Consider the following 17,500-nt stretch of genomic DNA (forward strand, 5'->3'; position numbering starts at 1 on the left):
GAAAACAGATACAGGGGGATAGAAGACACAGTAAGTGCCGCCCTGCCCACTATGGAAGGTCAGGACACCCACCCAGAGATCCCACTAAGAGGAACACACTCAAATGTTTACAAATTATATGTTAAAAAAATAAAAAATAAAAGTACCTAACACAGAGATGATTTACAAGGAAAAAAACTATAACTCCCAAAACTATAACTATACAACTGTTTTTCTCCCAGCCAAGAATCCGACGAGGACAAGGACAAAACCAAGTAATCCCATTCTAAGACAAAGACAGAAAGCAATTGGAAAACAGATACAGGGGGATAGAAGATGCAGCAAGTACCTCCCTGCCCACTATGGAAGATCAGGAACCCCACCTAGAGATACGGGTTTATGGTGAGAATCTAGCGGATGAGACAAGATTGAGTAGAAAGTGACTGTCAGGGAAACACTAGGACAAGACAGAATAAGGTTTGGCTAGTATATGGAAGACACTTACCAAAGCATTTGGAGCAGACAACAAACTCAAATCCAGGTCTGATCCACTCATCGCTTTTTCGTCTAGACAAATAAATAAATATATCAATTATATTCAACACTAAGGGGGAGGAAGTTACATTTTCAAAAAAGCTGATTTTATCTTTTCATAGCACATCATATTCAAATATAACAATTGTGAGATGATAGTATTAATAATCATAATAATTCAAATAATAACAAAAACGATAACCGTCATCATTTTCATCATCACCGTTATGATAACAACTAAAACCGAACATAGACCCACCAGCATCCACCCACACTAGTAGCATCTCTCCAATTCCTACCTGCTGATTTGAACACATCCTTCAACTTGTTCCCGAACTGGGCCAGTGTAAAATCTTTCCTACGGTTCATCCTGTAGGGATGTTTGAAATACAACATGGTTACCGAGTCAATCCAGGACAACAAAAGGCAGACAGCTTTGAATGTTTTAACAGTAAGATGTATTTAATCTATCTAAAAAAACTTGAGCTTTTATACAGCGCAATATCCACTTAACCTGCTCAAAGTGCTTTACAAAGGATCCCAGACCAACAGTAACACATAAGATGTAGAAAAAGACATGACGCCTTTTAGGCGATATTACATTTTTTTTCTGAGACAATGCTGTTAAGGCCAGGTACTCACTTTACACTTGAGTACAGTGAGAGAATTTGAGTAAAGAGCCTTTTCCCAGGACTCAACTATGTGCCGAGCGAGGCTCGAACCCAGGACCTTCTGATCCAAAAATGAGAGTCATAACACCAGACCACATAGCCGCACATTGCCCTTCATAATCAAGAGATGCTGATTCCATGAAATATGTTGGAAAGTACTTTAAAGGTATTGTAAATGGTCATAAGCAATTATTACCATAGTGTATAACCAACTTGGGGTAGCGTGGGTCTGCAGTATAATCTGTCCCTGCAGTTTTTTGCCATTTCAAACGCCAAAATTTGCCATAAAAAATGGAAAAATTTGCCATCAAAATAGCAAAATTTGCCGCTAGTTTTACAAAAATCAAACAATTAAAACAACATGTACGGTAACAAATTGACACAAATTTTGTAGAATATTGATGTCACAACATGTCAACATGAATTTATTTACATTTTGAATGGTTTGAAATAATATTATAATAATAATAAGAGAGAGGGGGTAAGATGAAAGGAAATGGGATTATGGGATGAAGGATGCGAGAGCTCTTCAGTAGAAAAAAAAAGAAAAAAAAAAAGGCGAAAAACAAAGCTTGGGATCTCCAATAGCCTAGGCTAGGCCATGGAGGTGGGAGGCTAGGCCTAGACATGTTTGTCCGTTCTTTAGTGTCAATTTTGGATGCTAGCATTGACAGTCGCCGTCTTTTCACAATTTTTTATAGCTTTTGTTTTTTTTTTAAAACAAAAAATCGTCAATTTGGACTAAAAACGGCAAAAATTGCGGCTTTTTGCGGCCAAATAAAAATTTGCATCTTTTTGCGGTCAAGGGTGAAATTTGTGACTGCCAAAACCTGCAGGAACAGTATAGTATTTGCTTCCTACCTGAAAAGTACAGAGTTTGAATACCCGCTGGGCTGTGTGGCCTTGAGACAGTTTGTTGTGTTTGTTTTTTAAGGGTTTTAAGGCGCTTGTGACACATTAAGGTCACATCAGTGCCAGTAAAAAGGAAGAAAATGGGATAGTAAAAAGTTCTAGAATTACAATTAAAGCACCCAAGAAAAGATGAGACTAAGGGGAATTGGTTAAAATAGGGAACAGATGTAGATTCCAAGAACACACTATCAAAGTACTTAGTTTGAGATCACTAAAAGTCTCATCCAGACACAAACACAGGTCCCAACTAAGTGGGATACACTCAAATGATTTACAAATCATATATAATATGTAAACAAAACAATACAGTGCATAACAGAGGGATGATTTACAAGGAAAAAAATTATAATCTCCCAAAACTCTAACTATACATTTATCTGTTTCCCTCCCAACTAGGGTATCCGGCCAGGGCCATGACAAAACCAAGTAATCTCATTCCAAGACAAAGACAGAAAGCATGTTGGAAAACAGTATTAGGGGGATAGAAGAAACAGTACATGCCTCCCTGCCCATTATGGGAGGTCAGAAACACCACCCAGGATACAGACGGATAGAAAACACAGTAAATGTCTCCCTGCCAACTATGGGAGGTCAGGAACCCCTCCCAGGATATAGGGGAATACAAGACACAGTAAGTGCCTCCCTGCCCACTATGGGAGGTCAGGAGCCCCTCCCAGGATATAGGGGAATACAAGACACAGTAAGTACCTCCCTGCCCACTATGGGAGGTCAGGAACCCCTCCCAGGATATAGGGGAATACAAGGCACAGTAAGTGCCTCCCTGCCCACTATGGGAGGTCAGGAACCCCTCCCAGGATATAGGGGAATACAAGACACAGTAAGTGCCTCCCTGCCCACTATGGGAGGAAAGGAACCCCACACAGTGGAATAACCTTGGTATCAGCCACAAGGCAGCGCTGCAAACTGAGCTCGGGGAAAGGTGACTTGCTCAAGACCATGCAGCGCAATGGGTATTCGATCTCAGTACCTTTTGGGAAAGAAGTAAAGACTGTTCTACTGAGCCACATTGTCCCCCAATGGCTGAGATATTGATTGACATGATTAAGGAAACCCAAACAATTCTAATTAAATGAAGAAATGACATGGGTTATTTTACACGACATACAATTTAACGGATGATAATGATATGCTTGTGTTGTTCATTATAGTTCTGGATGCTTTGTATTATCTGGTTTCACAGATAAATACAATACAGAGTTCAAACAATAATTGGCTTATTTTTCAAAATCGACACACCTTTCAAAAGTAAGGACTGTTTATCGCACATACTTTAAAATTCAGGAGTTTTAAGCATGTATCCGATATTTCAACACTAAAGCAAAAAAAATAGCCTTTACAACATGGGCTGACACCCTAAGTGATTCAAAATATATTATAAATGTAGAATACATGTGGCATGCAATGGTGAGAGTGGAGAAGAATTCAAAACAATGTCATGATTGACGAGAAATAGGCTGTACAAGATATCACAGTAAAACATAATGGGAATATGAACAAATCTAACAAGCAAGATTACCAATAATAAAGACAATAATCGAATGTCATGAATCCAAAAACTACAACATTAAAATAAATAGTAAGAACAAATACTCAAGAAAATTTGGCAGCTTTCTACAATAAAACGAAACCAAAGTGACGTCTGCCAGTGGGAGAAATACTCCAAATTCTTATGGCTGTGGACGTCACATACAACAGCAGTCAATTTTTTTTTAAAACCCAAACAAATGACTGATCAACATGCTTGGGCAAATTTTGTATCAAAAATTGAAAGCGATGAAAACAAATAAAACTCTGGGTCTCCATACTTAAATTCAAGTATCAGCTTGTTGTAAAAACTGTGAAATAAAATGGAGTCTTATTGACTGAAACGAAATGAAATATCACAAAACATTCTAGGAATAGATGATGATAATTATTGCTCCTTTATAAAATCCATGTCTTCTTCAATGACAAAATATAACTCACAACATTTATATTAAATCATTTCCAACTGCCAAACAAACAAACAAACAATCAAAAATGAAAACTCCTGGTGTTCCAATAGAAACCCATTGAAACCATTCAATGATGGCCTTTGACATGAGTCAATTGGGATGGATGTGTGTCTGTTATTTATGAAAGAGTCTCATGGGTTATGTGAACTAGATTTGTAATAGACCATCATCCTTTCTCTCCATGTGGTAACAGCAATTGTATCAATTCAATTTATTACTGATCTATAGGGAATGAGATTAGAGGAAGAGTAGCGTCCCTTGATTGGACGTCGCCCATAGTCTGTGACGTCACCGGCGGAAAAGTTATTAGAGAGAGAACGTCATGTTGGTTGTGCGCATGACGTTCTCTTTCTAATAACTTTTCCGCCGGTGATGTCACAGACTATGGGTGATGTCCAATCAAGGGACGCTACTCTTCCGCTAATCTCATTCCCTATTGTCCGCATATGCAGTTATGTGGTCTTCTGGAATGACACTCGCCTTCGGACTGGAAGGTACATCAGGGTACAAGTCTCGCTCTCACAGCACATAGTTGAGTCATTGGAAAAGGCTCTTTACTCACATTCTATCACCATACTCAGATGTAAAATGAGTACCTAGATGCTATCAGCACAATCTCTGTCGGAAAAAAAATTTGTAATATTGACTAACAGGCGTCATGGGGGTACTGAAAGCTCAGTTGGTAGAGCACTTGCTTCACATGCAAAAGAATCGAGATTGATCCTGGGATGTATAGATTTTTTTCCGACCCCCCTGTCCACCCAGGAGTGATTGGGTAGCTGGGTCTGTCTGATCTGGTGGAAAGTACTTTGTGATAGACTAGCATCTTATTCAAATGGTAGCAAGCAAATGATATCGTCCACTTCTCGCAATAGAAACCAGGATAAACTCCAGCTCCACAGCCCTCATCCTACATGTTAAGTATTGCTGTTGGCTCAGGCCCCTTTGTAAAGTGTTTAGAGCATGTTTAGTGTATATTGGAAGGTTGTTGTTTAATTTTTTTTGTTAGCAATTTCATATCAGGACATATAAAAAATAAATGAAAAAAAGTTCCGTGTTTGGAATTTTGTTCTTTTTTAAAGCTGTTATAGTCAATTTTGTTTATGACTTTTTACAGCCCACAGCTTCTAGCAGCCTTGTATCACTTTGACTACGGATGTTCAGAAATCTACAAACAGGAGAAGAAAAAACCAAAGAAAAGCACTACAAAAAAAACTTGGAAAAAGATTTCATGCTGAAATAATCCAACACAATCATGACAATATCAAACTTTTAAAACTCAAAAAACAACATAATTGTCCAAATGACAAAATAATATATATGACTTTCCACGTTGTAGGTGTCACATATCGGACAAACAAACACACACGCAACCCCCCCCCCCCCACGCACACACACAGATACAATTACATACCGTACAAAGGTTTTCAGTTTTAGTTTAATAACATTATGAGGACTGTCCCAGCTGTAAGGTGTATGAGACTATGACTATAACTGTAAGAGCAACACTTTCTTTTTTTTCTTGTGAATGTTGAGAAAGTGACCATCCCAGACTCGAGATGGTTCTTGTTAAAAGTCAAAACACCATATCTCAGCTTACAATGTAAATGGGGAAATTAAAGATTAATGTATGAAGGCATCTTGCCAAACATTTCATCGCAGTGGGTGAATGTTCCAGTATTCTACACGAAAACAACTTCATTTCTCAGGGGTAAGAAGATCAAATTTGTGTTGTTATACAATTTTTATTGTTGAATGCAAAAGTTTAAAAATGCCATTCGTGGTGAATTTCAGATGGACATTTTACTTTTAAATAATAGTAATTGAAAAGCCTAGTGGTAATAATAATAATAACAACAACAACAACAACAACAACAACAACAACAACAACAACAACAATAATAATAATATAATAATAATAATATAATAATAATAATAATAATTAATAATAATAATAATAATAATAATAATAATAATAATAAGCATATTTCTATTGCGCCTTTCGTCAAAAACTCAAAGCGCTTTTAAAAAAATAAAAATTTTTAAAGTAATTGTTTACCCAAGTATCAACAATGTTTATACGATTCACTTTAAAAAAGACACAGTTATCTCTATAAAAAGGAAAAATCCAGAGCACAACAAGCACATGTCTTGCCTGTCAGGCGTGTTACAAATTATAAAAGTACTTTAGTCACAGGAAGTTAGTTTTGAGAAAATGGAGGTTAAAATTTGGATCAGGCTATCCAAATATAGAGAGTTAAAAAAATAAAATGGTAGTATTGAGATAGTGGACTTAGATTGTATTTATCATGAATAAAATGGCAGTATTGAGATAGTGGACTTAGATTGTGTTTATCATGAATAAAATGGTTGTATTGAGATAGTGGACTTAGATTGTGTTTATCATGAATAAAATGGTTGTATTGAGATAGTGGACTTAGATTGTGTTTATCATGAATAAAATGGTAGTATTGAGATAGTGGACTTAGATTGTGTTTATCATGAATAAAATGGTTGTATTGAGATAGTGGACTTAGATTGTGTTTATCATGAATAAAATGGTTGTATTGAGATAGTGGACTTAGATTGTGTTTATCATGAATAAAATGGCAGTATTGAGATAGTGGACTTAGATTGTGTTTATCATGAATAAAATGGTTGTATTGAGATAGTGGACTTAGATTGTGTTTATCATGAATAAAATGGTTGTATTGAGATAGTGGACTTAGATTGTGTTTATCATGAATAAAATGGTTGTATTGAGATAGTGGACTTAGATTGTGTTTATCATGAATAAAATGGCAGTATTGAGATAGTGGACTTAGATTGTGTTTATCATGAATAAAATGGCAGTATTGAGATAGTGGACTTAGATTGTGTTTATCATGAATAAAATGGTTGTATTGAGATAGTGGACTTAGATTGTGTTTATCATGAATAAAATGGTTGTATTGAGATAGTGGACTTAGATTGTGTTTATCATGAATAAAATGGTTGTATTGAGATAGTGGACTTAGATTGTGTTTATCATGAATAAAATGGTTGTATTGAGATAGTGGACTTAGATTGTGTTTATCATGAATAAAATTGGTGAGTGAACTGAGGTGATTGTGCTTTAAGTTTATCACTGATTAACTGTTGTTTTTTAGAAAAAAATGTTTTTAAGTGTTTTACGGCGCTTGCAACACATCTAGGTTATATCAGCACCAGTAAAAAGGAAGAAAATGGGAAAGTAAAAAGTTCTAGAATTACAATTAAAGCACCCAAGAGAAAGTAAGACAAAGGGGAATGGGAACAGATAGGGATCAGATGTAGACTCCAAGAGCATACCACCAATGTACTTAGTTTGAGATCACCCATAAGTCTCATCCGGACACAAGCACAAAATCCAACAAAGAGGAACACACTCAAATGCTTACATTAAACATTAAAAAAAAAAAATATAATAATACATAACAGAGAGATGATTTACAAGGAAAAAAATATCATCTCCTAAAACTATGCATTTGACTGTTTCCCTCGCAGCCAGGACTCCGACGAGGGCCAGGAAAAAAACAAGTACCGTAATCTCATTCCAAGACAAAGACAGAAAGCATGTTGGATAAGATATGAGGGGATAGAAGACACAGTATGTACCTCCCTGCCCACTATGGGAGGTCAGGATCCCCACCCAGGCTGATTAACTAACAATCTTGGAAATGTGACTTAAGTACTTTTTGTACAGGGCTCTTCAATTGTATAACAGCACGGATGTCTTCTTCTGGCCCCCGAGAACTGATGCTGTTTTCATGAAGAATACAAGTCCGTTCACTGACTATGATGAAATGTTGTAATTAATACATAAATCTTAAACTTCCCCGTTTACATTATATTTGAGCTACTTTAAACAGTTCAAGAGTTCTGGCTCTACTACTTCCCTTCTATCTGAAACAGCCCCTATCCATTAATATAGCACTAAGAGTAATATAGCAATACTTTAATACATTGTACATTTATCATTTAAACTTTCATAAAAACACACATAGATGATCTACCATTAGATACCAGCACCTACAGATAACAACTGTGCACTCACACTTTAACTCAAACATTGTAACTTGTGTACGGATAAAGTGAGCATTTATATAGCGCAATATCTACTTAACTTGCTCTTAGCGCTTTACAAAAGGTCCCTAGCCAACTGCAACATTTAACATGTAAGACGAGACATAATGCCTGTGAGGCGATATTACAAATTTTTCAGACACAGAAAACACTGTTAACGGCCAACTACTCATTTTACACTTGAGTGCAGTGAGAGAATGTGAGTAAAGAGCCTTTTCCAAGGAGTCAACTAAGCTTGAAACCTGGACCTTCCAATCTGAGGGCAAAAGTCAAACGTAAAACTACATAGCCAAATAAAGTGCTTGTGTCAATGTATTTCACCTCACATAGAATAATACCTTCACATATTCGTTTTACTAGTAACATTAATTTTCTTTCATACTGTTAATGATAGAACAGGTTTCAAGCAGAGTTATGAGTAAGGTCATCCACCACACCAACCACCACTACTAGAACAATCCACAAACCCAGTCACACATACACACCACCACTACTAGAACAATCCATGAACCAGTCACACATACACACCACCACTACTAGAACAATCCACGAACCAGTCACACATACACACCACCACTACTAGAACAATCCACGAACCCAGTCACACATACACACCACCACTACTAGAACAATCCATGAACCAGTCACACATACACACCACCACTACTAGAACAATCCATGAACTCAGTCACACATACACACCACCACTACTAGACACATCCAATGAACCAGTCACACATACACACCACCACTACTAGAACAATCCATGAACCAGTCACACATACACACCACCACTACTAGAACAATCCATGAACCAGTCACACATACACACCACCACTACTAGAACAATCCACGAACCCAGTCACACATACACACCACCACTACTAGAACAATCCATGAACCCAGTCACACATACACACCACCACTTCTAGAACAATCCACGAACCCAGTCACACATACACACCACCACTTCTAGAACAATCCATGAACCCAGTCACACATACACACCACCACTACTAGAACAATCCACGAACCCAGTCACACATACACACCACCACTACTAGAACAATCCACGAACCCATTCACACATACACACCACCACATGGAGATTTACCTGAGACAGATACGATTCCCTCCAAAGATACTGAGAGAATGAACACACACACACAAAAATGTCAAAAAGGGAATACTGACACATATCCTATTTAATCCCTATTCACAACAATGTGCAGACCTGCCTATCTGAAACTGGAAAAATTCGAAGTTTTCAGGGATAATAAACACAGTAGACATTATAACTACTTTAAAAAATTACTTAATTTGTGTTTAAATACATTCAATTAATGTTTTAAACTCATTTCTATACTAGTTTTGACAACAACAAAATTTTTTCAAGAAGTTTAATGAATTAAAGATCTTTATATAATTGTCAATTAGGATCAGAAAATTCACGGTTCTATGAAAGTTTTGTAGTGGTAGGCAAGTCTGAATGGGTTATATTTTTTCTTCTAAAAATACAGTTAGGCAATTTGTTTCACCTTGAGCTTTTATAGAAAGTATGCCCTTGGCTAAGAAGCTCACAACATTGCCATCTGGAAGTATAATGGACCAACACACAAGACTATGTGTAACCGTGAACTTTTATAGTCTAGTTAATACAGTTTAGTGAGAATTACTCATAAACGTGGATGGCAAAAAAACAATAACAAAAACCCGACTACTGACGTCAACTTTGTTTTATCTATATAGCGAATATCCACTAAATGTGCTCAAAGCGCTTTACAAGGGGTCCCTGGCCAACAGCAACAGTTAACATGTACGACGTGACATGACACCTGTTACATGATGTTACAATTTTTTCGGACAGATACAATGCTGTTAATGGCCAGGTACTCATTTTACACCCAAGTACGGTGAGAGAATGTGAGTAAAGAGCCTTTTCCAAGGACTCAAACTATGAGCTGAGAGAGGCTTGAACCCAGGACATTCCGACCAGAAAGCGAGTGTCATACGACTAGACCACATAGCCGCACATGTTTATTGACTGGGTTGTCATAAAGAAGATGTGTCCATGTCATGACAACACGGCTCTCTCGTCTCCCAATCACAATGATCAGATCACATGTTTATTGACTGGGTTGTCATCAAGAAGATGTGTCCATGTCATGACAACACGGCTCTCTCGTCTCCCAATCACAATGATCAGATCACATCCATGTATCCAGCTGTGCGGCTATGTGGTCTAGTGGTACCACACTCGCTTTCAGGTCGGAAGGTCCTGGGTTCGAGCCTATGCCGAGACGAAAGGGCTTGATATTTTCTGCATTTGTTTTATTCACTAAATGTGGGCGTCCTTTCAGCTCTTGTCAACTTTGGAAGCAATTTTCTCAAAATTAGGGTTTCACACCCTAGCCCATGCATATGACCATAATTTCATGAAAAATCACCAGATATGCTTCAAATAAAGATTAAAATTCTCAAAAGACATTGGACTTTCAATAAATGCAAAAAAACGCAAAAACAAAAATTTTTACCATGTGACTGATTATGTCAGGGACGCATACAAATATGGATGTTAATTGTGGACTTGTCCCCCATTACTGGAAGTTACAAGCCAACAAAGAAGAAGATAAAATAAAGTAAACTTCATGCAAGTATTTGTAGCAAATATAATCCTAATAATAATAATAATAATAATAATAATAATAATAATAATAATAATAATAATAATAATAATATTAATAATAATAATAAATAATAATAATAATAATAATAATAATAATAATAATAATAATAATAATAATACTTTATTGCATCCCAAAAGGAAATTTTTTGTACATACGTGTTATAATTTACACAATAAGATAAAAATACAATGGAAATAGGATGTATATATAAAAAAAGGAACAGCTCCATAACCAGAGCTGCGCTTTATAATATGAATAATTTCAACACGGTGAAATAGTTAAAACTGTCACTATAAATTGAAAATTGAAAAGATTGCAAAACAAATAAATTAATAAATTAATATTTACATTTTTTGAAAGTAAAAATGCGAAATAATTATATAAAATGATTATTGCTTGTTGTTATAAAGCCAGATGAGTAGAATGTGCTATAAGGCAGGGTGAACATTGTATTATGTCTATGTATCTAAGCCAGATGAGTAGAATGTGCTATTAGGCAGGGTGAACATTGTATTATGTCTATGTATCTAAGCCAGATGAGTAGAATGTGCTATAAGGCAGGGTGAACATTGTATTATGTCTATGTATCTAAGCCAGATGAGTAGAATGTGCTATAAGGCAGGGTGAACATTGTATTATGTCTATGTATCTAAGCCAGATGAGTAGAATGTGCTATAAGGCAGGGTGGACATTGTATTATGTCTATGTATCTAAGCCAGATGAGTAGAATGTGCTATAAGGCAGGGTGGACATTGTATTATGTCTATGTATCTAAGCCAGATGAGTAGAATGTGCTATTAGGCAGGGTGAACATTGTATTATGTCTATGTATCTAAGCCAGATGACAACAGCAAAAAGTAATTAAACAAAATTAATAAACAGCCTCAAAAACAACAAAATACCAAACACGGAACGTTTCAGGCTCAAAACCTTTTCTTCAGCCAAAAACAAAAAGCAATAAAGACATAAATACATTACTAAATTCCAGATTGAGGACAGATAAATTTTGTAGGTCCTCTCTGTTGAAGAAAAATCTTGGAAAAAAAACAAACATTTATTGTTTTTTGTTATTGGCTGAAGAAGGGATTTGAGCACGAAACGTTCCGTGTTTGATATTTTGTTCTTTTTTGAAGCTGTTATATTCATGTGTGTAATGTTGCAATATTATTTTCATATTTTGTTGTTGTTAAATTGAATTCGTATCACATTTCCTTCACACTTGTCTCACTGTAATATGTTTTGTTTTATATCACTGTAAAGCGCTTAGAGCCTGTGACAATGGGGTAAAGCGCTTTTTAAATGCCATTTATTATTATTATTATTTATTACTTTTTACAGTCCACAGCTTCTGGCAGATTTGTATCACTATGACCACAGCAATTTTTTTTGAATTGGTCTTAATCTTAACTATAATTTTCCTGTTTGAATATCCACCTGTTCACATGGATAGGACGTGATAGAACTCTATACTAATTGGTGACATGGGTAAGCAAAATAGGGGTGGGAAGGAAAGTATAGAGGGATTAGGAGAGCTACACATTCTGTGGACGGATGAGGTGGTAAATGGGAACCCATATTGACAAGCAGGGGACTTATGATGACAAATGGGTTATAGAATACCTCTCTAGATCATTGTAAAAAAAAAAAAAAAAAAAAAAAAACCCAAAAAACTAACCACACCACATAGAGTCAGAGTTAGTTGAATGTCCAATGGGTCATATTACCTCTCTCTCTCTCTCTCTCTCTCACTCTCTCTCATTAAATATCCAACGGGAAATACATGAGTTAAAACAAAGCTTATGACTCCAGGTCATGACATCTATGTTACCTTGACATTGGCTTGGCCAGGGAAGAGTTAGGTCGTCCTCCACAGATCATGTTGTAGTACTGACAGACGAGACACACAAAGCACAAACCATTGAGAAAAATTGGCAGCAATAGGGAATGAGATTAGCGGAAGAGTAGCGTCCCTTGATTGGACGTCACCTTACAGAGAGAACGTCAATTTGGTTTTGAAGTGTCTCAAGCCGCTTTCACCGGAAGCGAGGACGAGAGACGCATGCGCACAACCACCATGACGTTCTCTCTCTAATAACTTTTCCGCCAGTGACGTCACAGACTATGGGTGACGTCCAATCAAGGGACGCTACTCTTCCGCTAATCTCATTCCCTATGATCTTGTTTGCTTCTTATATTAAACCTTTCTGTGTATTGAGTATGTCTCAGATTACGAATTGTGCAAGTATATTGTAGTCATTTGGTGAATGATTTAGATCTTTTGCTATCATAAAAAGTCAAAGTGATATTTTTTTCCCTTACATTGAGAATAGTTCAATTAATAATCAGTTTATTATCACCATTATTATAATAAAAATTATCATCACCATCATCATCATTAATATTATTAGTAGTAGTATTATTATTATTACTTTTATTATCATCATCATCATCAACATTATTTTCGCCATCATTAATATTCTTCCTGTAGAAACTCACTAAGTTTCAGTTAAATGTAAAAATAAAACCAGATTCACCAGTACATGTCAACCATGACAAGAACGTAGAGAAAAGCGAAGCCCCCCCCCCCCCCCCCCCCCATAAAATAGACAAACCAAACAAACAAAAACCAACAAGTTGGCCTCACATCGTCACTTTGATGGAAGAGTGGCAGAAAGTTGTTCTCCAGCAGGTTGTAGGCGTGTTCATAGGCCCTGGGAAAGACACAGGAATGACCATTTAATATAAATTCTAACGAAAGAGTGAAAATGGAGAGGCTTCATATGGGGTACAATACAGACAATGGACGTTTCAGGTACAAACCCTTCGTCAGCACAACTATACACAAATTAACGTGGAAACCAAATAAAATAAAATGCAAAATAACTTACCATTGAGTACAGACGATACAGGTTATTTTACGTTTTATTTTATTGGTTTTCCATGTTTATTTGTGTATCATGCTGACAAAGGGTTTGTACCCAAAACGTCCATTGTCTGTATTGTTCCTATACAAAGCCTCTCCATTTTCACTCTTTCAAAAGTATTTTCATGATCACAGGCAGCCCCTTCTGTTTTCTACTTTAATATAAATACTAATATCCAAGGCTGTGGTGGCCAAATGAAGTATTGAACTGACATGACTAGAACTGCTTGGAATAATCATAATAATAATAATAATAATAATAATAATAATAATAATAATAATAATAATAATAATAATAATAATAATAATAATGCTGAAAACTTATATAGCGCTATAACTCCGAGACACCAGACTCTAAGCGCTTAAATTACAAATTACTTTGGCTGAAACATACTTATTCACACACACACAACACACAACACAAACTAGACCCATCTTGCTTCTCATATCATCTACTAAAATCACAACAGATATGTTTTAAGCAAATGTTTAAAAACAGACAAAGATTCTTTTTCGCGAATGCTCTGTGGTAAGGTGTTCCAAACAGAGGGTCCGAAATGAGAAAAGGATATCATCCCAGAAGAACACTTGAAACAAGGAACAATTCATACTCCAATAATTCTCCAGGCAGCAACAATTAAAAACAAACACACAATACTGAATGGTAATACATGAAAACAGTAGAGTTGGTTTGAGTGTGATGGTTTGAGCAAAGTGTGGGAGGAATTAGACATGCACTAATAAAGTTTATTGTGACGTGTCACACAGACTTTGATCTCCGTTTTAATTTGTTGTTGATAGAGCACAAACCCGAAACACCTTCTTCTTCTCTACCTCCTCCTTCTTTTTCTTCTTCTTCTTCTCCTCCTCCTCCCCCTCCTCCTAATGGCTATGAAAGACCACTTTTTTTTTTTAAAAAAAGGATCTCAAACCTGGGTTACACACGCTATAGTTCTATGTCTTTTCTCCTAGATCACGATTCTAAACAAAAAAAAAAAACAACACAATATATATATATCTCCATATCAAAGCACAAGTGTGTGTCTATGGTGTAATGTAACCATGTTGGAGACCTGATGACAGATTTGTAGACTTGAGACATTTGGACCCCAATTGCAGAACTTGATGAGCATGTCCAAGTCATGAAAATAAAATTCGATGCCAGACTACACAGGTCTAAGGATTTTGAAGTGTTATTTAACCCTTGTGAAGATCAAATGTTATCTATAAAACTAACTAAAAACCACAACTATTTTTATCTCCCAAGAATTTTGAATTTTAAAATGTTCATGTCGGCAGGTATGATGCTGTCCTCCACGATGTTTTGTTTTTAAGGGTTTTACAGCGCTTACAACACATTTAGGTCATATCAGCGCCAGTAACAAGAAGGAAATGGGATAGTAAAAAGTTCTAGAATTACAGTTAAAGCACCCAAGAATAGGGAAGACAAAGGGGAATTGATTCAAATAGGGAACAGATGTAGATTCCAAGAGCACATTATCAACATTACCCAAAAGTCTTATCCAGACACAAGCACAGGTCCCAACTAAGAGGGATACACTCAAATGTTTACAAATCATATGTAATATGTAAACAAAACATAATACTACAGTACATAACAGAGAGATGATTTACAAGGAAACAAATATCATCCCCCAAAACTCTAACTATACATTTGACTGTTTCCCGCCCAGCTAGGGTATCCGGCCAGGATCAGGACAAAACCAAGTAATCCCATTCCAAGACAAAGACAGAAAGCAAGTTGGAAAACAGATATAGGGGGATAGAAGATGCAGTATGTGCGTCCCCGCTCACTATGGGAGGTCAAGAACGTCACCCAGTATCCTACATGACGATAGACTTACTTGAACAAAGGCGTGGACGTCCTTAGTTTGACCACCTGGTCTGGAGGTCCTTCCACCACTGGTCAAAACAAACAGAATGGTATAAAAATCAATAAAGTGGGAAGGAGGTGGAGAGAAATGTGTCAGTGCATGTCACTAATAGTCAGAAGGTGAAGATTTTGGAATTTTTTTTTTTATCATTTTCTGAAAGAATATGCTGCCCAGAGCATTTTAATCTTTATTTGAAGTAAATCGGGTGATTTTTCATGAAGTAATGGTCAGATGTATGGGAAAGGTATCCAGCAACTTTTCTCAAATTTCATACTTTTTTCAACTTGACTAGCTGTAAAAAAAAATTTAGAAGTGAAATTACTCTTTGATATTTCCCGAAGTTGTACAAAAAGGGTTGATTTAATCATTTATGACAAGAACTCATTTTTAAAATAAATATTGACCTTCTAACTAAACTTGGCCATATCTCAGTTCAAACCTTTTCACCATCCGAATGATTATGTCATTCACTGTAACAACTGTAGACTGTGGGAAAATGTCACAGCTTCACACATTCTAAAACCTGTTGAGCATTTATTTTTTTGTAAAGCATTTAATGTAAATGTTGCTGCTCGAAGCTCAAAGAAATAAATAACAATGTGAAATTGAATGTAAACTTCAATTTAATAAACGATAGCAGAAAATGTGGACAATTCGGGATTCCCCTCTATCAACAAAACAGGATGAATGAAACAAGACAGACGAATGAGATACTGTGGTGGTGGCGTTGTTAAGGTGAATACACAAAAAACCTTGATGAGGCAGGAAATTGTATACTCCTTTGTAAGGAAGCACGAATTAAAATAGACCAATAGATATTTACTGTAAATGTGATGCAGAAACAAAAATATCCCCCAGTTTTGAGTGTGTCATTTTGGTGTTTGAAACTTGTTCCTGTCAGTTCCATATCTCTGTACCACTGATGCTTTTTACAAAAATGAACTTATTTCCATGTATTTTACAAAAATGAGTAAAAAAATGGTTGTAAAAGGTGACTAATGGTGTGTGACTCCCCCTTTGTTGAGTCACCTGGTCCTCCAGGTTGAGGGTTGTCGAAGGATTGACAACCTTTCTTTAAAACTCAAATTATTGCAGAAAGACAGGCGGACAAAGCTTGGTTGACCAACGAGTATAAGACATGGAATGAGATAAAACATTTAGCTAAGATAGAGAGGGATGGAAACTGTTTGTCTGTGACCTATACCCTGACCCAGGGTGAAAAAGGCAATGATGATAATGATGACTTAAAAAAAAATTTGGTTCAAAAAAAAAAAAAAACAACTATGCATTTGGCTGCTTCCCTCTGGGCAAAGGAACCTCGCCAGGACCAGAACCCCGCCCCCCCCCCCCCCCCCCCCCCCAAAATAAAAACAAAACAAAAAACAAACAAAAGAGCAATCTGAATCCAGAGCAAAGGAAATGAGATGCAGGTGGATAGAGACAACCAAAGTGACCTCTGTGCCCATCATGGGAGGTCAAAAGACCCCATCCAGACCTACAGATCAAAGAGCAGAGATAAATGTGCTTGATCACCTTAATATGGTATTATGTTGGAATGATGCAGAGGCTGAAACAAAAAAAAAAAAAAAGAAAAAAGGAAAAAAAGAAGAAATATGCAATTTTTCTTTGCGTTTTTGGAAATGAAACAAATGATATTCATCTCCTCACAACAGCATCCACATTTCAATCAAGTTTCTTGTGTTTGAGGATAGATTCAATTTTCTGTACCTACTTTACCTTACCTTGGGGGTCATGAAAGCTCAGTTGAGATCAACCCCTG

At 36.4% G+C, this 17,500-nt stretch overlaps 2 protein-coding genes across 4 annotated transcripts in view; one reads left to right on the top strand and one right to left on the bottom strand.

Moving 5' to 3' along the window:
• LOC144972225 (uncharacterized) overlaps window positions 1–17,204 on the top strand; it is a 101,891-nt gene extending 84,687 nt beyond the window's left edge. Inside the window, exon 3 of the mRNA XM_078913259.1 lies at window positions 17,171–17,204. The gene's annotated coding sequence lies outside the window, so the exon portion shown is untranslated. The remainder of the gene's footprint in view (window positions 1–17,170) is intronic.
• Window positions 1–17,500, bottom strand: part of LOC144972223 (sorting nexin-14-like) — an 80,278-nt gene that overhangs the window by 29,274 nt on the left and 33,504 nt on the right. The window contains exons 15-21 of one of the 3 annotated variants that reach the window (XM_078913254.1): window positions 15,691–15,748; window positions 13,547–13,613; window positions 12,731–12,789; window positions 9,330–9,359; window positions 3,923–3,952; window positions 813–883; window positions 485–546 (exon numbers count right to left, since the gene is read on the bottom strand). In XM_078913254.1, the coding sequence (XP_078769380.1) occupies window positions 485–546; window positions 813–883; window positions 3,923–3,952; window positions 9,330–9,359; window positions 12,731–12,789; window positions 13,547–13,613; window positions 15,691–15,748 (377 nt within the window). The remainder of the gene's footprint in view (window positions 1–484; window positions 547–812; window positions 884–3,922; window positions 3,953–9,329; window positions 9,360–12,730; window positions 12,790–13,546; window positions 13,614–15,690; window positions 15,749–17,500) is intronic. The other 2 variants (XM_078913255.1, XM_078913256.1) reach the window with 2 other exon arrangements.

This window comes from Berghia stephanieae, chromosome 5, assembly GCF_034508935.2.
Source record: "Berghia stephanieae isolate SIO BIC M18660-M18661 chromosome 5, UCSD_Bste_1.3, whole genome shotgun sequence".
Lineage (NCBI taxonomy): Eukaryota > Metazoa > Mollusca > Gastropoda > Nudibranchia > Aeolidiidae > Berghia > Berghia stephanieae.